This window comes from Hippopotamus amphibius, chromosome 5 (genome assembly GCF_030028045.1).
Source record: "Hippopotamus amphibius kiboko isolate mHipAmp2 chromosome 5, mHipAmp2.hap2, whole genome shotgun sequence".
Classification (NCBI taxonomy): Eukaryota; Metazoa; Chordata; class Mammalia; order Artiodactyla; family Hippopotamidae; genus Hippopotamus; species Hippopotamus amphibius.
The window spans coordinates 26,606,648-26,629,948 of NC_080190.1; the positions used below are offsets into that span (position 1 = coordinate 26,606,648).

The 23,301-nt window shown below is 42.1% G+C and overlaps 1 protein-coding gene across 3 annotated transcripts in view; it reads left to right on the forward strand.

Moving 5' to 3' along the window:
• The first annotated feature begins 450 nt into the window (after positions 1-450).
• Positions 451-23,301, forward strand: part of STN1 (STN1 subunit of CST complex) — a 35,791-nt gene continuing 12,940 nt past the window's right edge. The window contains exons 1-7 of one of the 3 annotated variants that reach the window (XM_057735369.1): positions 451-584; positions 896-1,089; positions 7,762-7,857; positions 12,259-12,327; positions 17,627-17,785; positions 18,525-18,648; positions 19,795-19,969. In XM_057735369.1, coding sequence (XP_057591352.1) covers positions 957-1,089; positions 7,762-7,857; positions 12,259-12,327; positions 17,627-17,785; positions 18,525-18,648; positions 19,795-19,969 — 756 coding nt within the window. In that variant the 5' untranslated portion in view covers positions 451-584; positions 896-956. The other 2 variants (XM_057735372.1, XM_057735371.1) reach the window with 2 other exon arrangements.

A 23,301-nucleotide genomic window follows, 5' to 3' on the forward strand; every position in this document is an offset into this window, starting at 1 on the left:
TCAAACGGCCTCCGCGAAGCCCCGCCAGCCGCCAGCCGAGCCCCCCCACCTGGAAGAGAGCAGCCGTCAAGGCAGCGGCGGGAAGCCACGTGGGGCGTGGCCGCGGGCGGAACGAGGCGTGGCCTCGTCGGGACGGGGCGGAGCCGCGGGCGGGGCGAAGGAAAGGCCGGGGCGGGGACACAGCGGCGGGGCGCGCGGAACCGTGTCTGGCCCAACCCCCACCCCCTCGCCGGGAGCACCAGGGGTGACCTCTGCCCCGCGCTCCTGCTCCGGGCGGGGCCCGCGGCGCCGCCGCCTCCAGGCCGTGGGTGCCTGCGGCCTCCTAGCGCCGGAAGGGCCGGGCCTGCGCGCTCCGGGGGCCTGCGGGCGGGCGGCGCGGGCGCGGGCGCGGGCGCGGGCGCGGCGGGAGGGGCGACGAGCCGGTCTGGGTTTGATTTCCTTTTCCTCCCTCTCTGAGTCTCATCCCGAGCACCGGAAGGTGCAGAGGCAGGGCTGCCGACAGGCCCGCCTCCTCTGCCCCTCTCTTGTGTTGCCACGAGGGCGCCTATCCCTCTTTGGGCTCCACCCATTAAAACGGTTTCTGGGTATGTCTATGTGGCCTTCTGGCCCCAAAGTGAAAAGTTGGTGTTTAACCGTTTAGCAACTGGTACTTTTAGAGAAGGAGAAACACTCCCGTGGGGGCAGAGGAGATTCCTGGGGAAGCGTCGTGAGGAGCTCACGGCTCCTCACTTGAGGGACACCTTTCCTCGAGCCCTTGGCGCGCAGTTGGACAGGCCCCGGACCTTCGGGTTTACCCCTCCCAGAGTTCGGGATGCCCGCCCGGGAACAGCTTAGGGGCCGTGCTGATTTCACCCGCTTTAACCGCTTTGCGTCCTAATTTTTGTCTCCCATCCAGATCTTCGGCTCTAGATGCAAAGCTTTTCGGGGTTGGCTGGAAGCTACAGGCCAGCCTCCTGATGCAGTCTGAATCCAGCCGGTGTGAAGAGGAAACCCCTTCCCTCTTGTGGGGTTTGGATCCTGTGTTTCTAGCCTTTGCAAAACTCTACATCAGGGATATCCTGGACTTGAAGGAGTCCCGCCAGGTGCCAGGTATGTGGCTGGTCGGCCTGGTGGCAGCTGTGTGCTGCATCTGCACCCCACCCTCCCCCAAAGCTGCAGAAATCTGCGGCTTAGGGGCTTAGCAGAGCCTTTCCCGCTGCAGGCTTTGAAATTGACCTAACCTGGATCTTCAAACAAGTTCATTTCTGTGCAAGTTAAAAGCAGTCTAAGTCTTTTTTACTTTTTAAATAGATATTTGGGGGAGTAACTTTGTACTGAAAAATGTTTTTACCGGGGTTTGAGGTCTTTATGTTTAAAAATGCTCAGTTGCTTTTCTCTGGGCCTGCTTGCGGCGGAAAGCTCAGGCCTTGCTGCCTTTCCTAACTTCACCACTTACCTGGCTCAGGAGTGTGACTCACCTGTAAAGCTTGGGTGTCTTCTTTGTAGAATGAGGATTAACTGTGCCTGATTTTCTTGTGGGGTTTGGTTTTGTTTTGAATAGATCAGAATCAAAATAAAATAAACTCCCTGAGAGGAAGGACATCACCTGCCTTGTTCATCTATGTAATCCCAGTAGTTAAACAGTGCCTGGCCTCTGGTGGACTCTCAAGTAATAGTAATTGGAACAATAAAGCATTATAAAATTAAAGTTAAATCATTTTTAAAATTAGAGTGGTGGTCACAAAAGATAGGATCTTCATACCCCCAAATAGAGCAAATATAGTTTAGGGTAAATTTAAGTAATTCACATAGCTGTGGATGAATCTTCACATGTTTACTGTGCTATATAAGAAGTTTGGTTAAACTCTCTTTGCTATTTTGAATGAGTAGCAAGCAGTGAGTCACAAGTAGTTAAGAATCTCAAGCATGCACAGTTTTAATGAGACCACGTTTTGTGTGTTTCCCAGTCTATGTACAAATATATTTGGATGACCTTATACTCAAGCCTTTTGTACAGATTTTTTCACCACACCTTTATTTTCTAAGTATTGTTGGAAATGATCTGGTTTTTTCCTTGGAAGGCAGCCATCCTCCCACACTGTTGTCTATTTTCCAAAACAGTCTGGTATTCTTCATAGCTCATCTCCTCAGAAAGAAATTAATTCACACCAAATGCCAGTCTTGCTTAAAGATCTTCTGTAGGTGCTCAAGAAAGTGTCAGAGGCCTGATAGGGGCTTAACCCTCCCTGTTGGTGAAGGACTTTATAAAGTATTAACAACAAACCAAGGAAAACTGCTCCCAGTGATCTTTGTTATGTCACTAGTGGTAATGTTTCAGATACCATAATTCTTAAAATGAAACTGTTGTCAAACTGAGTTTGTGTGCCTGAGACACAGTGAGACCAAACAAACCAAAACATTGGAGTTTGGAGTAGAGAAAGGTTTATTGCAAGGAGAACAGGCAGCTCCGGCTCCAGAAACCCAAACTCCATCATGGTTTTCAGGGAAGAGTCTTTAAAAGCAACATTTGGGGTGAGGGCTACAGGGTGTATGACTTTCATCTGATTGGTTGGTGGGGAGGTAACAGGGTGGTGTTCCAGCAGTCTCAATCATCAACCTTCTGGTTCTGACCAGTTTGGGGTCTCAGCTTGCAGTTACCATCCTCCACCTGGGTGGGGGTCTTAGTTCCTGCAGAACAAGTCAAAGATGTATATCAGATTGTTAGGTATATCCCTTGAGGGGGAACTAGGACTTTTATTGCTGCACTATTGTCTCCTGACTGCTTTTTCTTTGTTTCTGCGGATTCCCTCACTCCCCTAATTAGTATCTGCTGCTCAAAGAACTACTGCTCATTGGAACTCAGGGAAGGTCTGGGAGGCTGAAGCCTTTTTTCTACAAAAAAGGAAACAAGGGACATGGAAATGCTTTGGTACCCAGGAAGGCCCTGTAGGGCCCTGCTTGGTTTCAAAACCTCATGGTTGAAGAAGACATTAACCATAATTTTGCAGAGTGATCTTCGTTAGACTGTACTCTAGGGTCTGAGGGGTGGAAAATGCTACTAGTCTAGGTTTTTATTTCTGTGTTGTTGTTGTTGTATTTGGTTTGGTTGTCATCAAGAAAAAACTTTTATTTTGACTGCGTAACATTTAGAAGTGTTTAAACAGCAAATAATATCTTAAACAAAATAATAAAAGTTAACCAAAAAGTGATTTTAAAAAAGAAACAAATGTATAATAGAGAGTTTAGGGGGGCTGTGTTCGAGGTTACTGGAAAATCTTTGGGATTCTGGAATGATAGGAGTGTTTTTGTTATTCATGGTGGACACCTTGAACCACTTCTGAATTTATGCTAATGAGGTGCCTCATTCTGGGCCCCTAGGTAGTTTCAGGGTGGGGGCTGTTCAGGCCTGAAAAACCAACTGTGTGATTGAAGGGTTGGTTTTCAGCCAGGTTGACATCAACCCAACCCCGTGGGAGGGGAGGGGAACTAGAGATTGAGTTGTCAAGTGGGCAATGATTCAGTCAGTCTTGCTTATGTAATAAAACCCTAATTAAAACCCTGGACACTGAGGCTTGGGTGAGCTTTCTTGGTTGGTAATCATACTCGATGTGTGAAGTGATGTGTCCTGAGGACATGGCAGCCTTATGTTTAGACTCTCCTAGACCTTGTCCTATGCATCTCTTCATTTGGCTAGTCCTGGTTTGTCCCCTTCATTATAAAACTGTAATCTTAAGTATAGCACCTTCCCGAGTCTTGTGTGTCATTCTATTAAAGTATCAAACCTGAGGTTGTTGTGGAAGGTGTTTGTAGCCAGTTAGTCAGAAGTGTGCATGGCCTGAGTATCCTCAAAGTTGGGGTTGATGCCTGGAGTGAGAGTCTCTTGTGGGAGACAGTGTCCTTAACCTGTGACATTCAACCTTACTCTGGCTAGTTAGCATCAGAATTGCCTTGCATAATGGTTGTAGAATGTCAACTCCTCTACATTAACCTGTGTTTAACCTCTAGTTAAACCAATAGAATATCATGAAGTTTGACTGTGGTGGTGATGTTGTTTAGGTTTGGGGTTTTAGTTTGGTTTGATTTGGTTTGGTTACAGCTCATAGCATACAGAAATGGTCTTTATTATTCTAAATTTCTTTATTCATGTCAATTTTTAAAGGTGGGGTAAATAATAGTGAATCTTTTATTTAAATCAAAATACAACACTTATCCAATTCTAGAGGGCCCAATGACATGGAAATAATGTATTCATAGGAATTATATCAAATGAATCTATATTTTTTAAATATTATCTTAGGCATTTTAATGCTATCAGACTTCAGTAAGAGCAGTTGTAGCATCAATTAAATAACAGCAGTTAGACTAAAAAGATAAATCAAAAAAACTTTTGAAAAAGAGAAAAAAGGCAGATGTCTTGCTGTGGGTGTGGCTGTCACTGCTGTGAAAGCTGAATCAAAGCTACCTGTGATCCTGGGTCCCTGAGCCTTCCCAGAGTGACTCTCTTTCTTCTTGGGGACCTGATGATCCAGGGCATGGATCCCCTGCTGTGGCTGGAGCTTTGTGGGCTACATGTGGAACAAAGGCAGCAGGAGAGAAAGGACCACTTGGGAAAGGCTGCAAGTTACACTCAGCGTTAGCCAGTATCCGTTGTTGTGGTGATTTTCTTTTCTTAGCTTATCAAGCTTTCTCTCACTTGATAGAGCTGCCATCCAGCCTTCTCAAGTTCTTTTATCATAGAGGAGATTCTAGTGTTAAGAGAAGGAAGTGGTTCTCTCCATTGCTTTTTCCATGTCCTCCTTTTTTATTTTTTATTTTTTAATTTTTAAAATTTTTTGACCACACTGTGCGGCTTGTGGGAGCTTAGTTCCCCGACCAGGGATCCAACCTGCGCCCCCTGCACTGGAAGTGAGGAGTCTTAACCAGTGGACCGCCAGGGAAGTCCCATCCGTGTCCTCCTTCTTATGGAGGTTGTGCTTCTGACGTGTAGAGTTCAAGTTTCTATACACTGGGGGAGCCGCCTTCTCTATTTCCAAGCAGTGTATATCCTCCTCAGTCAATTTTCTCTGAATGATTTTTTTCAAACCATCTGTTGTTTTCTGCTAAATTTGTCCTCCATTGTTCTTTCTGTGTTGTTTTTATGATTTTTCCTTGTTTTTTTGCATCTTTGAGCGACTCTGTCCTTGAAGATGAGCATTGTCAGTCAATGAGATGAAAGTTTAGGGGGCTCCCTTTTCTGTCTTTTTTCAAGAAAGCCTACTGTGTCCTCAAGTGGAGACCTGTTCAGATTTTTCTGAAGTGTTGCCTACTGCAGGGTTGGTAATGTTGGAGGGCTGGTATCCACCACAGGTGACTTGAGGACTTTGTTGGCTTGTGTCATCAGTCCAGTCTTCTCCGTATACTTGCCTTTTCTGTATACTTCATCCCAGACAGAACACCTTTTGGCTGGCTCTTGTCCCCTTCTTAAAATGTGTTGGCTCTTCGTTATAAAAACCACCATACTGGCACATACCAGGGTGTCCCAGGAAGACCCAAAGTGTCCTGGGGCTTGTCTCAAGCTTTCAACATCACCAACAGAGCCCCCCACAGTGGCTTCTGGATGGAGCTGGACAGACATTTCAGGGGCAGGCAGCAGGCCCTCCGTGGGCCCATAGAGCTCCACAGCTCTGCCTTCCACTGCCGGTGTCCTGGGAGCCACAACCAGCCACACAGAGCCCTGTGGGGTGTTCCGCCTCTGATGGCACCAGGAGCACACCATCTCTGATGCCTGGCAACCAGGACAGACCATCAGTTAGGTTGGGGGACAGAGAGGCCCATCGGGTTCTAGGAAGGAGTTCTGTGTAACTCGGCTCTGCTCAGCACAAAGGAAATCCAGCGCATTTGGGGAAGCAGAAAGGGCTGACTGCAGCCAGAGACCCGTCTGGAACTGGGCCGCTCTGACCCCCATCCGGCCCTACAGCAAAGCTGGACCAAAGCAGGGCCACGCCATAGCCCCTCTCTGCATGCAGGAGGGTCAGGGCGCGGTGGTGGGGCACGTTTCAGCAGAGGACGCCATGCCCCCCACCCTGGGGGAGGCTCATTCTCCCCATTTCAGCTTCCCTTCTGCTGCGGGAAGCCCGAGCCTGCCTGCCACAAAGGTCCTACAGGGATCACCCTCCCCCGAAGGCGTCCTCTCTCCTTTGTGTCTGCTCTGTGCAGGCAGGCAGGGCTGGAGGACTGAGGGTCTCCCCACAGGTTGCCACTGGATTTCAATGGTAGGAACTCCGGAGAAGTCACCAGAACTGTCCTGCCCTAAAGATTTCATGGACTCTCTGTGGAGCCAGGTTGATCCTATTCAGTCCACATGTTCCTGGAAGGAAGCAGCTCTGCTCTGGGGATGACACGGGGACCCAGGCTCCTTCCCTCGTGTGGCCCTGCCATTTCAGCTCTTGGCCCCCAAGGTTGTCTTGTGCACCGTCTCCAGTCCACTAAGTCATCTTTAGAAATATGCCTCTACTAAGGAGACGGCCCTTATTTTTGCTAAATTTGACACCTTCTTCAAACAATGTCTCACTCTCCTAGGATCTCTGGCTGACTGAGGCTCAGAGGCTCCTTGTCCATCCCCCGGGGACTCAGCCATGGGAGACTGGTCCCCAGCCCCTTTATCCACATGGGAAACAATAGAACCATCAGTGGAGGCCATCCTGGGGCTTCTGAAGGGCTTTAGGGTTCAGGCTGCGGGGTCTCCTCCCCACCACGGATGTGGAGAAAACAGACTCTGACCAGACTTGGCGAGGACCAGAGAGTGTGAGGGTGGCAAAATGCCTAAAGTGATAACGGATTCTTTGTTAACAATTCACATATTTATTTGACAAGGAAGTCGCCATTTAAACATGTATAGCCTCTTTCTGAAAGTGAAGAATTCAGTCATCGTAGGGAGAAAAAAAAAAGGCTGGAGAGGATTTTAGTCCAGACTCTTTAGCTGCAGGTGACAGGAACACAAAGCAAGTAGCTTAAGCCCAAACAGGCAGTTCAGGAAGGATGTTGGGGGCCCCAGAGGGGCTGAGACATCATTGGGACCTCCGATGGGAATCGGGGACTCACCGCTGCCAGGAGTCCCTCTCTGTTCTGTCTGGGTCACTGAGTCCAAAAAAGGCCTCTGGGTGTCGGTGGGTAGGGTTTTTTCTCTCAGATTTCTCCTCTGCGGGAACCTGCCTACTGGCTCTGTTGCCTAGGCTTTGACAATAGAAGTTTAAAAAGAGAAGTTTTTGATTTGTAATCTGCTGGCCCCAAAGGGTAGTGTTTTGTAACCTCATTATCTCCTCTTTTTAAAAAAAAAAAAAAAAAATGCTGCTGCTGCTTCGTAGAATGATGACTGGCTTCCTAGAAAAACCAGAGGAGCCTTTCTCGTGGTTTTCTCTGTCTTTCCTTTTCCAGTCCCTCAAAATGTAGTACTGTGTCGGGTCTCATAATGCTGTGGCTGTTTTCAGGCCCCTTCTGAGAGTTCTACGGGGAAGTGCATTTCATTGTCACAAGTGGAAAGATTAACCAGATCTAGTTGGACAGTATTGGTTTTCTCATTTCTGTACTAGTACAGGCTTCTTTAAAACTACTTTCTACTTATAACCCTTGAGGAAAAGACATCTGAATTTCTTGGGGCTTGGCATTTGTCAAGAGCTCATTCTTAAGTCTGAAATTTTAGCAAGCAACATGTCACTGATTTTTGACACAGTTAACATTTACTGAAGCAGAAAACATCATCATACATTATATGGACATTGCCTTTTTTTTTTCCTTTAATTTCAGGTGTATTTTTTTACAATGGGCATCCAATAAAACAGGTGGATATCTTGGGAACTGTCATTGGAGTGAGAGAAAGAGATGCTTTCTACAGTTATGGAGGTAAGAACAATTCTGTCTGACATTGAGTTTATGTGGAAGGACCCCACTTAGCTAGACATTTGAAGCAAACCCAGCCTTTCAGAGCAGCTGGGGCCTTTCACAAACCTCGAGCACTTGTCCTCCTCTGTTGGGAACCATTTGCAGCCACCAAAGTGGACTAAATGTAAAATGAGGCAACAGGTAGGAATGATACTGATGAATACTGTCAGGTGTTGGCTGCTGGGGAGCTAGGAGGCAGAAGAAGTAAAATACAGTCTCGAGTCACTGACTGATCAGGGACAGACACCTGATACCTAGGGCATAGCTGTAAATAGCAAAGGGTGGTAATATATGTTTATATTGATACCTTTAAAATAAAAAAGGTCAGTTAATGTTAAAGTAGACTCTTTGAGAAGACAGGAAGATATGAAAAATAATTTATAGAGATAATTAACAGAACAGTTAAAAAAATAATTAACAGAACAGTTAAAAAAAAAAGCCTTTTGGTATACCAAAGGGGTAAATATCCATAATTAGAAAGTTTCCCTTTGCTTATGATGATGGAAACTAAATAAAAGGTTTCTATAGTTTGGATACCAGCGAACTATTAGAGTATGATTTTAGTATTATGGGTCTTGATTTTTTTTTCATTGAGTGTAATGTAATCATTTTAATATATTGCCTACGATTCTCTGTAGTTGAGGCCAAGCTAGATATTTTGTGGGAAGCTTAACTTTGAATTCCAAACCTTTGCTGTAACTGACATTGTCACTTTTTATTGTATGCACTTGGATTTGTATTCTTTTCTACTTGTGGAAAAAACAGAAGGAAGTTTGAACTAGGTTACCAAGAACATTTCATTGGCAGTTTGTGCATAATTGATAATTTACAGATACAATTTCTTCAACATATATTCATTTTCCTGGGGATGATTGTCTTGTGCTTATAAAATAACCTGTGAGAGATGAGATTTCTTATGCCCTCTGCCTTTTCCCTGCCTATATTTTTTGGAAACTCTGAAATAGATCATCTTGTCATACATCCCCATGCTGGATCTCTTCTCTCAATATCTTTACCAAAGATATTGGTTCTCTTTTTCTCCAGACAGGTCAACAAACATTCACTAAGTTCCTACAGCATGCCCCGCTGCTGGCAAGTATGTTATCTGTAGTACATTATAGTACTACCTCTCCAAATACCAGTGATGAAATAATAGTATCTTTCAATTTACAGAGCACTTCTGCATGCATAATTTCATGTTATTCTCCTCCTAATCTTTTGAAATGGAAAGGACAGATATTATTTCCATTTTATAGATGAGAAAACTAAGGCTCAGTTACTTGCTCAAGGTTCCACTGATGGGTCCAATCTCTTTACTGACTCCAGTGTGCTGCACAGTCTCCGTATAACTCAAAGTCGATTTTTCTCTCGCCCATGCCCCTCCTCCCACCCCCCAAAAATCAGCTGCATCTGGTTTTTAATTTTCTGATTTTTAGATCAAAATGAGGCTGTTTGAGGACATCAGTCCTGGCTCTAGAACCAGGCCAGATATAATGCCTCTAACCTAAAGGGGCTACATTTAACCCCTTTTCCCATTATAAAAAGATGAAGGCAATATGGCTGACTCTTCCCCGATAAACACCTCTCTTAGACTGGATGTCATGAGAGCGTGACACATCTGTGGTTTGTGGGGAAATGAAAAGCATCTGCAGGCTGAAGTAATTGAGAGTAGAAACACTTGTGACTTTGATTCTTGTGAGGCCTGTTCAAGGGAGAGCTGCGTACTCCCTGACGTTCTCAGGCCCAGCTCGGCTCTTGGGCCACCTGCCAGGCGGCCACTCCTGCTGTCCCAGGTCCTGTTCTTCCTGACTCACCGAAGGCCTATATGCTGGGGTTCCTGCTCACCGTGATTCATCCTATGGCTGAAACAAAAGGCTGGTAGCCTGGGCCATGCTGTCCAGCTGGGGAGGACGCTGCCCAGCACTGCAAGGACGCTCCCCTTCCAGAGCCTGCCAGCAGCCAGACCTCGGGGCACCAGGACAGGGTCTGCTGGGAGACGTTACAAACCAGGAAGTCAGAGGGTTTGGTGGCAGTGCCCTGAGCACACAGAGCACCTGGCGGCAACTCAAGCTCAGACCTAGAATCCTGGGAGACTACAGTCAAGACCAGAATGACCTCATGTGTACTAGAACAAATGCTCATGTGCTCATATTTTTTTGCCTTAGCATATAAGGCAAGATTTTAAACTGGCCAGAGAAGTAGTGTGCCTAGAAGTGTTATACGTTATTTTTTAACTCAAAACATCCTTACTGGTTTTTTTTTTTTTTTTTTTGCTTCTTAAAATGATACTCATTATAAAATAAAATTTAAAGCTAGAGAAAATTTTAATGAAGTACATAAAGCTCATGTGAAATGCTGTAAATCAGATAAAAGCAATATCAGTGTTTAGGTGAACACCCTTACTAGTTTTTCTAACATGTTCCTAATTTGAAGAAATATAGATATGCCTTTTTTCCTCATTACTATTATGCATATTCCTTTCTCTTTTTAATATTTCTGGAATTAGGCTTACAGTCAATGTATACATTGAATATGGGGTTCCTTCTGCATACTCTAAAAGAAACTGCTATTGGCATTTTAATGTCTTAAGATCATGTCTGTCAAAACACACTTTAATGTTTTATATGTTAGATTATATATGATATAGATGACTGTATATATATGATTTCTCTTGTACAATGAGATATCTTTTAACAGCAGTAACTAGATCTTCATTATAACTTTGTATTCTCATACGCCATGCCATTGTAATTTAACAATTTATATATTTATAAACATTTAGGTTATTTCCAACTTCCAGTACTATAAATAATATTATAATGAACATCCTTATACAAAATGTATATATCTGTGCATTTGTTCCATTTTTCTCCTCAGGATAAATTACTGGAAGTAAATACTAAGTCAAAGGATATAAACATTTCAAAATTTGATACACATTTCCCAACTTAATCTTTAGAAATTTGGTATGAATTTACACTCCCACTAACAGCATATGAGGGTGTCAGTATTTTTAATATTTGTCATTCTAGTAGTTGAGAAGTTATTTAAATTTGCTTCTTTTTTTCTGGTAACTAGTGATTTAGCATACTGCCATGTCTGTTGGTCATTTTTATACCTTCCATGAATGGCATATTCTTTTTCTTTGCCACTTTTTCTCTTATGGTTTTGGTCTTTTCCTTGTTAATTTACATGAGTTCTTTATATGTTAAGATATTAACTCCATTATTTGGAAAATTGCAATGCAGTATTAGTTGTTAGTTGGTCAAATATATCAGAATTTTTAGAATGAGTTCTGACTTTGGGGTCTGTTTAAAGAAGTCTCCCCCTACCAACTGTAAGCCCAGAGTTGAAAGTATTCACCCATATTTTCTTCTCATCTTCTTAAGTTTACCTATTTTGTATTTAATAAAATAAAATCCATCTAGAATTTATTTTAGTATAAGAAGTCTTCTCAGCTTCTGCTTTCAACACAGATTTAAACAAGCAATAAAAAAATTTTGCCGTATGTCTCTTCTATAGTATGTGTGTTGTTACAACAGTCTAGCTGATGATTTTTTAAAAATCATTAAGCCCACTGACCCCATGTTGATCAACCTCTGTTCTGAGATTGTCAGAAATTAGGCAAAGAGAAACACCTATTATCCCTGATCAGACATCTCCAAATTTCTCTGCAGTTATAAATCCAAGTAAGATGGAAATTCTTTGATTTTGTTGTTGTTGTTGTTGTTTGCACTGTGGCTGAAATAAGCCAGACCAGTACTGTTTGTATGACCGAGATATAATTATTTTTTATTATGAAAATAAAACTTTGCCTTTCTGTGATATGCTTAGCTTTCCTTATATCCCCTGGAGTGGTAAGGACTGGGCAGAAGCTCTTTCAAAGAGAAACCCAGGCCAAAAGACTTGGGATGCTTTGTCTTGGTGAGTCAGCAAGCTAGCGAGAGAACACATGGTGACAGATGGCTGTGCTCTGAGCACCTCTAACCACAGACCAGGCGATGGTCTCTGGTTGCAGGGTAGGAGAGCAAAGCTGATTTTGCATGTTAACAGGTATTGAGATCTTTGCACTTAACTTCCTGAGGACACCATTTTTTAGGAGAGATTAATACCCTTGAGATAAGAGAAACGTTGACTACATTCTGCTGGGCTCATGTATTACATTGACATTGCAGGCAAGCAGTTCCCACTGGAGTGTGGTGAGAGATTATTTCTAAGGGTGGAAGAAAAGTTTGATCAGGGATTTGGCCAACCAGGCTATTGAGAAATGTCATCTGTCAGTTTGGCTGAGTGCAGTGGCAATGTGCTAATTCACCTGTAATGCCCATATCTCTGTTCTACTCTCTTATACTTCTCTTGCAGTGGATGATAGCACTGGAGTTATAAACTGCATCTGCTGGAAGAAACTGAATAATACCAAATCCTCATCAGGTACTTTTATTTGCCATGCTTCTTTTACAGTTAACCGATAGATGTTACTCAAGCTAGCTCAGCAGAACAGCTGTAGTGCTAATTTTCACATTTATCCGTTGGTGAATTACATTGACCAACTTGAAGCACTGCACCCAGAACTTGGGCTGCTCTGCCAAGTGATGTTGTAGGGGAACCTGTTGCTTTTCTTGCTCTCATTTCTTTGGTGCTCACTTCCTCCTAAGCCTACAGGAGTGTGAATGGGTTACCAGAAGTTTCAGCATTTCATTTTTACCATGCCAGTTATTACACAAGTCAAGATGATTTAGCCTAAATGCTGATCAGGTGAGAATCCCCTTGCTCTGGGCATATCACTTGACCAAAGCTTTTTTGAAAGCATTTGTCCTAACATGGCTGCCACTAACTGCTATGCTCCCATGATCTAAATTGTCTGAAATCACTAGCTTGTTCAAATAGACATGCCAGGAGTTCTAAGACTGATGAGAACGTAAGATAGGATTCCCTTGAAGTTAGCCATTAAATAATATAAACTAAAAAAGAACTTTAAAATTGTATATTGAACTCATTGACTATAACTGAAACAGCATTTGGAATTTCTTGAGTATGTTTTAATAGTCTTTAGATAGTTTTTTGAGTTGCTTAAATTCATAATATTAAAAAAATATATACTGTGCAATAGTGGTGATCATTTTTGGTTCTAGAGAAGCTATGGAAACTGGGACCTTGTTTGTTTCTCTTTTACAGCGTGTGCATTTTGATGCCATATGCACTGGGGTTATTCAGTAAACATTACCTGCTCTGATATTTAACATCTGCTATCTGTGTCCTCCTGTTATGCACATGGTGACAATGTGTAACACTTGGAGTCGTTTCTTCTTTTTTTATTTGACATTACCTGTCAGAATCTTAACTTCCTATTTTGACTCTATTGGCCAATGGGATGCTCCTTTGCTTAATTTTCTGATGTATTTACATTTAGAGTTTGGCCATCACTTTCATATAACTTTGGTATTCCCATTTCCTAATTTGGGAACATCTGTATCAGTGGTACTACTTTAGCTTATGAAGCTTCGTAGATTAGAAAACAATTAAGGGAGACAACAGGTTTTTGTGCAGATATCTCCGAGGTAAGAAATAAACCCATAAGACAATCAGATATTTGAATTTTCATGTATGTTTTCGGTATTAAAATCATTTGCAGATTTATGGTTGTTGTATTGTCACAATCTTCAATCAGAAGGTGTAGTTTCAATATGTATACTTGTTTTAAACCAAGGGTTAGCAGACTCTTTCTGTACAGAGCCAGACAATAATTGTCTTTGCTTTGTGGGCCATATGGTCTGCATCTCAACTATTCAACACTGCCATTGTAACACCAAAGCAACTATAGACAGTACATAAACAAACGGGCATGGTTGTGTTCCAATAAAACTTTATTTACAAAAACAGATTGTGGATAGATTTAGTCCATGGGCTGTAGTTTATAGGCTGTTGTTTTCGACATTGTTTTAATTTTCAAATATCAACTCATTTTTTTTAAATGACATCAGAAATATTATATGACTAATTTTTTAAATAAAATGTCTATTAATACTAAGTGAGATTTTAAAAAATATATGTAAGTAGATGAATAGATGAACAGTCACAGTCAGTAGTCTTAATCAGAAATTGTTTTGAGGGCTTCCTGGGTGGAGCAGTGGTTAAGAATCCACCTGCCAGTGCAGGGGACACGGGTTCAATCCCTGCTGCAGGAAGATCCCACATACCACGGAGCAACCAAGCCCGTGCACCACAACTATTGAGCCTGTGCTCTAGAGCCTGTGAGCCACAACTATTGAGCCCATGTGCTGCAACTACTGAAGCCCAGGCGCCTAGAGCCCGTGCTCCCCAACAAGGGAAGCCACAGCAATGAGGAGCCTGCGCACCACAACAAAGAGTAGCCCCCACTCACCGCAACTAAAGAAAGCCCGCACATAGCAAAAAAGACCCAACACAGCCAATAAAATTAATTAATTAATTAAAAAATTTTAAAAAAAGAAATTGTTTTTAGAATAAAAAGTGAGGGTAGGGGGACAAGGAAAAAGTCTGAAAGTGATTCTCATCTTGTTATATATGAAGTGATATTTTAAAATTGTTCCCAACTAGTCCATTCTCTCCTTTTAATTTAATCACCCTGTTTTAAAACTTTCCACTGGAAAGTGGCCATCGAAGACTAATTTTTTTAAACAAAATTTAGTTTGAGTCAAAATCATGTTCCAGTCAGTTACAGTATAAAAATATAATATTAACTCCTACAAATGTCACATTGAATGTACCATTTGGACTTAGCTTATGAGAAAAGTTAAGAAAGCTTGGCACTTACTATTAGAATTTTAAAGAGGATTTATCTTTCAGGGTGGAATAGGCCACTTAAAATGAAATTCTGTCAGGCTCCAACCATCTCATTATACTTATTAAATTACACAGCTTGAGCCCTTCTTTCGGCAGTTTGGTTCACCCTTTAAATGAAAGCTGAGCCTCTTTTTCTCAGACCAGCCCTCAGTCTGATCATTTCAGGTGCTATATGAAGCATTTATTATCACCCATAATGTCTGAATCGTGGCAGTGAAATTTATAAATACGTTTAAAATTCAACCTAAATAGAAAAGGATGTAGGGATAGAAACTCAGATAGAATAACCTTTTAAAAAGTAATACTTGGATATTTTCTGAAGAAACCCAGTAAGTTGAGTAACATTAATGCTGATTTTGTCTAGATTCCGAGCTATTGGTTACTGGTCTATGCAAAGTTCCCCAGGCTCCTTAGGTTACGGTTTCCCTTAGTTTAGTCAGTGTGTTAAAAGAAAAGTAATGCTGGGCTTCCTAGGTGGTGCAGTGGTTAAGAATCCGCCTGCCAATGCAGGGGACACGGGTTCAATCCCTGCTCCAGGAAGATCCCACATGCCGCAGAGCAACTAAGCCTGTGCGCCACAACTATTGAGCCCGTGTGCTGCAACTACTGAAGCCCGTGTGCCTAGAGCCTGTGCTCTGCAACAAGAGAAGCCACAGCAATGAAGAGCTCGCACACCACAACGAAGAGTAGCCCCCACTCACCACAAGTAAAGAAAGCCCGCGCACAGCAAAAAAAAAAAAGACTGCAAAAAAAAAAAAGACCCAACACAGCCAATAAAATAAATAAATAAATAAATTTATTTAAAAAAAAAAGTAATGCCTTTGCACATTACAGAGCCATGGTTATCTACGTTGTATTAGATTAAGAAGCACAAAATTTGATCTATAGACCATAATTCATTCCATTATAGGAACCCTAGTATATGACAAAGCAGAGATAATACAACAGAAGAAAATAAGTAAGCATTTAACAAATGTTGTTGGTTCAGGTAAATAACAATATTAAAAAAGAGATAACTGTAATCACTATCTTGCAACTTACATAAAATAACCCAAAGAAGATAAGTTGTGTATTTATTGCAATAAATACAGGGGTATCTGTGTTAAGCTCTTATATGTTAAAGAAATGAAAGCTATCATCAGTGACAAGAGGGATAGACTAAAAGATTTTTTTCAAACTTTTATATTAAAATGAAATCAAATAAACAAAAAAGAAAGCAGTGGAATGGGGAGAGTGGATGTCATAGGCATAACTGATAAAGCTTCCCTGCCTTTTTTTCAGAAATGAACATAAAGTGTTCAGAAGAGATGAAGGGCTTATACATAAAGAAATGCAGAGAGTAAATCATCTTATATAAAAACACATGGTCTCTCTGGCAATTTAAAAGCAAAAATAAAACATTATAGAATCATTATGTATTTTTTAAGGTGTTAAAAATCCAAATGACTGAAGCCCATATAGGAGCTGCAAGGCTGCACGCATTGCTGGTGACACCTTGTAAAAAGAGAATGGTTTGATGGTTTTTTTCTGGCAAACAGCCTGATAATATATAATGAACTCTAAGCCTGTTTGTACTTTTCTATCCAGTAATCCCCAATGAAAAACCCCCAAAAAAACAAAATTTTTGTCTTGAGGGCTTAATTGTTTATTTTCACAAGTAGCTAACCTTTATTGAATGTTTCCTGTAGATCTGGCGTTGTGCTAAGCTCATGATGTAAGGGTTAACTGAGATCATACACAACAACTCCATGTGTGAGGGGGACTGTTACAGCCACATCATAACTGAGGAAACGGGCACAGTGAGGTTAAGCAGTCTGCCCAAGGTCACACAGCTAATAAGGAGTGACCTGACATTCAAGCCAGGTCTGACTGACTCCCATTACCCAGATGCTGACCTCTCAGCCCTGTACAGTGCTAGTGATAAAAACCAAAATAAAAAATTACGAAAGAAGGATGAAATGTTTAACAGGACTAGCTAAACAAATCGTGGCACATGAACATGACAGAATGCTATGTTATTTAAAATGCTGAATTGTATAGATTCTGTGGATACATACGTGTATTTGAAGTGATGCAGACAGAAAAACAATACAAAATTGTTTGCACACATGAGCTATAACCATGGAAAACAGGAGTATACTCATGGGGCAGGCAGCAGAGAATAAAGAATAAGCAGGAAGGCTCTGGAGTCAGAGACTGCCTGGGTTCGAACTCCAGCTTTGTTGCTAACTAGTTGTTTTACTGTGGGCAAGTTACTTGACTTGTGACTCACTTTCCTTATCTGGAAATGGGGCTAATAGTAAATAAGTGTGGTTGTGAGGAGTGCTCATAGGTTAGAAAGTCCTTAGAACAGAGAGAGGGAGAGAGAGAGAGAGGTTAGCCCAGTTACTCAATAAGGAAAAGTGAGAGAGATTAGGGTGTTGAGCACCTTGGTGGAAAATCAACCTCGGGTGAGTTTGCCTTCCCCATAAACAACCACAAATGGAGACTCTAGGGTGCATTTCCCCTCAGGCCAAGCCTCTGTCTCCTTGCAAGGACACTTAAAGGGCTGTGTAGAGCTGTTGCCATCAAACTTGTCTGAACTCACACAGAATTCAGCTCAGGCAGGCGTAGAGCCCTTTGCACAGGCGATGCAGGGCTAGGAAAGAAGACATTGGAACACTCCTACTGGGTTGTCAAGCCCTCCTCCAGACTCCTGTTCCCTTCACCCAGACTTTTGAATAATTACAGCTTATGCCTTTTATCCAATAAAGGATTTCGAAAGATTACACAGATTTCCTACAGTAGAGCAACCAATCAGAAATAGAGTAAATGTCTCGTGTCAGTCCTACCCCAAATTCTTTCCCACATGTGGTGGAGTGATTGTGTTATACATTTCTCTCTTTCCTTCTGGCCCCCAAAACTACAGCTGCTGCAAGTGCAAGAGAGCTGAGCTTAACCTCACAGCTTAAGAAGCTGCAAGAAACCATTGCACAGAGAACAAAGATAGAAATTGGCGACATTATCCGGATCAGAGGTCACATCCGCACATACAGAGGAGAGCGAGAAATTCATGCCACTGCTTATTGTAAGCACAAGATACCTCTGCCAAATTGGTTGTTATTCTGTGTGTGGGTCCAGTAAACTCGTTTAGTGAAAGAAACTTCTAAAAAGTTCAAATAAAAAGATATAACTCTAATGAAGGAAATTATATTTTATAACATGCTTTCTTTAGAAAAGTAGCATCTCTTAATTTTATTTTGAAGAGAGGTATCTATAAATAAATTGGAAAAGAAAATGTGATTTATTGTATATAGCTGACAAATTTTATTTGAGCAACATAGTAGAGTCTCTAAAATACTGTGAAATTCTACGTGTAAATCCATTTAGGGAAGAGTGTTCATAGTCTTCAGAATGATGGAAATTTCTTAAACACCATTGAATCCATTAACTTTGAAAGAAAACAGCTAATCAGAAGTGTCCTCTGTCATCTGAATGGTGCCCTTTGCACAGGTCTGGCTGGTTTGCACTTGGAAATCTCAAGGACAGCCGAGTTGTCCAGCATTCTGCCAGATGGGTGAATACACTCACGTGCTTTCCCTAGCCCTGGTCTACTCTGGCAATGCCTGTGACACTTAGGGCATCGCATCCCCTCTCGCAGGGTGACTGGGAACCATTTAGTGCCTTTAGACTGTGATCCTGGGCATCCACGAGGAAGGAGACCCCCCAAGTGCCCCGTTTACTGTTGTCCTGGCAGCAATCCAGACGTGGGAAAGAACTAATCTTGGTGTAATTTCTGTGGCATGTTTTCCCCCGTGGCTTGTTAGATAAAGTGGATGATCCAGTGTGCAACGTTCAAATCGCAAGGATGCTTGAGCTGCCCACCATCTATAGGAAAGTTTATGACCAGCCTTTCCGCAGCCCAGCCCTAGAGGAAGAAGAGGCACTGAAGTAAGTTATGGGCTATGACTGCTGAGGATGTGACCACAGCAGTGAGGCCAACCAGTGGGATCCCAGATGCTGGGGTGGGCCTCGGTCCAGATCCTGAACCACCCACTCACTCACTGTGGGCTCTGGCAAATCTGTCACCCTCTGGATGCCTCAGTGTCCTCATCTGTAAAGTGGAGGTAATAATAGAGCAGATGTTGTAAGGTTGTGGTAAGGAAGGTGTATGTGTAATTAGAGTCTCTGAAGGAGTGGAGGGGGGTGCAGAGAAAAAATATTTGAAGAAATCAAGGATGAAAATGTTCCACGTTTGATGAGACCTGTAAACTCACAGATCCAAGAAGCTCGATGAACCCCAAGGCAAGAAACCTGAAGAAAACTGCACCAAGGCAGTTTTGTTCGCTGGGTGAATCAAAATACTTCAAGGAAACAATACCAGTCGCTCTCAACCAGGGATGATTTTATTCTTTTTGAGGGAGGGAAAAATAAGCAGGAGGATTAAGAATATATGTGTATTTGCTACTATATGCCTCAAAGAACTCAGAGGAGACAGAAATAATCATAGTGGCTGCTGGGGATGGGGGTTGGGAGGGTGGGGAGGGACTGGAGGGAGGATAGAAAGGAGACTGTTCACCATGTACCCTTTAATTTCTTAAATATATTAAATATTTATAGATTACAGACTCAAAAAAATTATATTAAAAAAGCCCTCAAACTATAGACCTGTATAAAGTAAAAAGTGGAAGTTCTCCATTTTCCTGTCTCCTGCCTCAGTACCATTCCCCAGAGGTTACCACTGTGCAGAGGTTGATGTGTATATCCTGTTAGACTTTTTCCTTCTGTTGCATACACAAGCCTGAATATCCATCCATGTATTTTGTGGGTTGTTGTTTGCTTCTTTACAAAAACGGCACGGTCCCTTACATACTATTCTGCAGCTTGACTTTTTTCTAAATCTATTACAAATATCAGTTCCTGTACTTCTGCCTCATCCTTTTAAACAACCATGCAATGTTCACTGTATGAATTGCTCCGTATGTCAAAAACACACAGCAGTATAGCATTGCACTTGCTAGCTGTTTCAGTTTTACACGCGTCCGAAAGGAACAAAAGTAATTGTTTTCTGCAGGGCTTATTAAAACTTTCTCCCAGCAGCAATCCAGGCACCCTGGACCTTGACAGTCTCACGTGTCTGCTGAGTGAAAAAGCCAAAGAATTCCTTGTGGAGAACAGAGTGCAAACCTTTTACCAGCAGGAGTTGGAAACAGTGGAGTCCTTGCTGTCCCTTGCCAACCAGCCTGTGATTCACAGTGCCTGCTTCGGGCAAGTAAGTGTGGCATGTCTACATGAGAATTCAAGGCCCCTGCCCCAAATCTGCAGCTGGAGGGTGTGGGTGGACATGACTGTGGCATTGAGACTCACAGGGGGTACCCGGAGAATAGAGGTTATGCTGATTCTATTCTGGAAAGGTCACTGACCACTGAGAATTTGAAAGGAGAATGGACATGCTCTTTTCCTCTCTTTGATCTCATGAAGCTTAATCTTCAGGTAGAAGAAAAAATAGTCTAAGGTTCATAGTACTTAGTACTCACTGAGATGGGTATTTAATGTCAGCAGGAGCCAAATGAGGCGGAAATAGATGAGAAGAGCTAATTATCCTTCTAAGATTATTTTTTTTTAAATTTTTTTATTTTTTTTATTATTTTGGGGGTACACCAAGTTCAATCATCTGTTTTTATACTAAGATTATTTGTTGATCAGCAAGATGATTCTTGAACTCGAACCAAAGTTTTTAATGACTTGCACTCTCTTCTCTAGAATAAGATTAACCTATCATGTCTTAGGAATTTAAATAAAGACCAAGTTGTATTCAGTCTGGTTTATAAGCAAAAGTTGCAGTGAACACTCAGGTAATTTTTTATTCATCCTGGAAAGAACTGTCCTCATTTTTTTTGTCCATAGTGTTAGACGCGAACTTAAGTTTTTAGGTGTTTGCTTATTTGCTTGAAATTAAGAATCATGTGAGACTTTGGTCTTAAACTTGCCTTTTCATTGAAATTCCTCAGTTTTTTTTGTTGCTGTAACATGACTTGTATTTATTTCATTTATTGCCCCGAGAATGATCTCTGCTTGAATGTCACCTTCTTGCCCTCCCTGACCTTCAGCTCTGAAAGCCACCAGCTTCCTCACTGTGTTATCACTCTGTTTCCACACCCCGTGATAGCACTGGTGTTTGTTTGCCTGCCTATTCCTCTGCCAGAATTTAAGTTCTCTAAGAGCAGAGGCTTTGTCTGTCTTTCTCTTTGCTCTCTAGAACAGGGTTGGTATAAAGTATGTTCTCCACAATTATTTGTTGGTTGAGGAATGAATGGTTTTAAAAATTCAAATAATCCAGGAATTCCCTGGCAGTCCAGGGGTTAGGACTCAGTGCTTTCACTGTGCTGGCCTGGGTTCAATCCCTGGTCGGGGAACTAAGATCCTGCAAGCCACGCAGTGCGGCCAAAAATCAAAACAAAAAATAAAAAAATCAAAATAGTCCCTGAAAGTGTCTAGTTTTTGTTTCCTTCCCATCCTTCCTCCTCCTCCGCTTGCCACAGAGGCAAGCACCATTACTAGTCTCATGAATATCCTTCCAGAGATAATCTGCATTTATAAACTAGGAGTAGTTGTGTCCCCCTTTTTACACAAATGGTATCATACTAAGCATCATATCTACCCAGCTTTTCAATGGGCAGTGTGTCTCGTAGGTCCTTTCCTAGCCATACATACATATTTGGTACTCTATAATAATCTTTTACTGTGTGTACCGTAATTTATTTAAGGGATGTCTCCATTCTTGGACTGTTTAGATGTTTTCCAGCCTTTTGCCGTTAGCACCAGGGCTGCCATGAATACCTTTGTGAGGTAACATACTTATTCTTATGTGAGGTAACATAATTATTCTTCTATTCACAAGGTAACATAACCCTTGTGAGGTAACATAACATATTCTTCGTGATTCTGGTGGAACAGATACCAGGTCCTCATCCCGACCTCCTAAGCACTACCACTGCTTCTCAGTTTCGTTCGCAAACCTAATTATCTCTTCCTGGCACCAGGCTGTGTGCCCAGTGACCTGCAATTTCATACACGGAGATGAGGGATATCGTTTCAGGACACGCGGAGGTGGGGAGGGTCAGGACTGCTGCTTTGTTCTGTGCCACTGTTGCTTCTGCACAGTTGTAGCAGCTCCTCAGCTGTCCACTGACAGCAAGAGTGACCTTCTTCCCGTTTAATCATTTAGAGGAGGCTCAGTGCCAGCTTGGCCTCCCAGGACTTCTGACCACTCTCTTGGCATGTTTAGAAGGAAACTTTGAAGCTTAGCAAAGACCACATTCTTCCTGTGAATCAGCTCTTCTGTGACAATTAAGTAGGGAGAATTGAGGATTAAAAGGCCCCTCCATTCAAAATATTCCAAAGGGAGACTTTTGGCATGATATCTTCTTGAAAATGCTTAGAGCAGAAATTCATGCCTGCCCAGTGGTGTATGTTTAAAAAGAAATAAAAGAAATGAATGTGGCACTATATCTGTTTTGTCTTTGGAAACTATTTTTCCATCAATTATGAATTATTCCCTCACATGGCTCTGATTGGAGAGGTCAGTGTCATTAAATTGAATTCTGTTTAATAGAGCCTGGGAGATCCAGGATGCTTTACAATGATGGTGAAACCCTAGATCCTTTGGCACTTTCTGTAGTCATACGGATGAAAGCTTAACAAAAAAATCATTGTGATGGTGTTATAGCTTAGAGGCTGGGGAGAGCGGGTTTGAATGTTTTCCCCCTTTCTTTCTTTCTTTTTTTTTTTCCCATAGTGGCCCTTTTTAGCAAATCCAGAAACATGATAAGCAAACTTTGTGAAACCATTGTTTCTTTGACAACTGGATAAATGTTGAGTTTGTTTGGGAATGAAGACTATATATATACTTCAGAGATCCACCCAGTTCCTGACCTGCCACAAGGAGAGGGCCTCTAAGGCATAGCCTGTTTAGCCAGTCACTGTTCTGTTTCTGAGCAGTTTCAGTTTCCTGAATGGGATGAGTCTGCCATTGCTCTTCAGAAAAAGCCAAGAAAGACACACATCTCAGGCCACGAAAAGCTACTAGCTAGAGGGATGATTAGAGGCTTTATCCTTGAGACTGTATCTTTATAACCAGCAGGGAATTATGTCCCGAGGTCAGCTGAGGCAAATGTTTTTGGAAAGGAAGCTTCACATATTGTTTATGTTTATAGAGAGCCATTTCTGCTGGGTCCTCCTTGTTCACAGCTGAAACTGCTTTTACTCTCCCAGGCCTCACAGCCTCTCTTCCTGCTGCTTGATCTTACTGAAATCCGGCAGGAGGAACCGAGCTTTCTGTATGGTCTGGGGATAACCAAGAGTCATTTTTAATGACAGGGATAATCGTACGACAACATTTCTAGTCAGTTTCCAATTTGTTTCTATATTGGTAAGAGACGTAATAAACTCAACCCTTAGGATCCTTTTATTAAATCGACTAAAGAAGACAAATCTCCTTACAATTATGAAGTTGAAGCAGCTATAAAGTTGTGTGGGGGAGCCTGTATTGGGTTGATCGTGCTTTTCCTAAGTGAGAGCACTCATGTATGAAATTAAAAACAG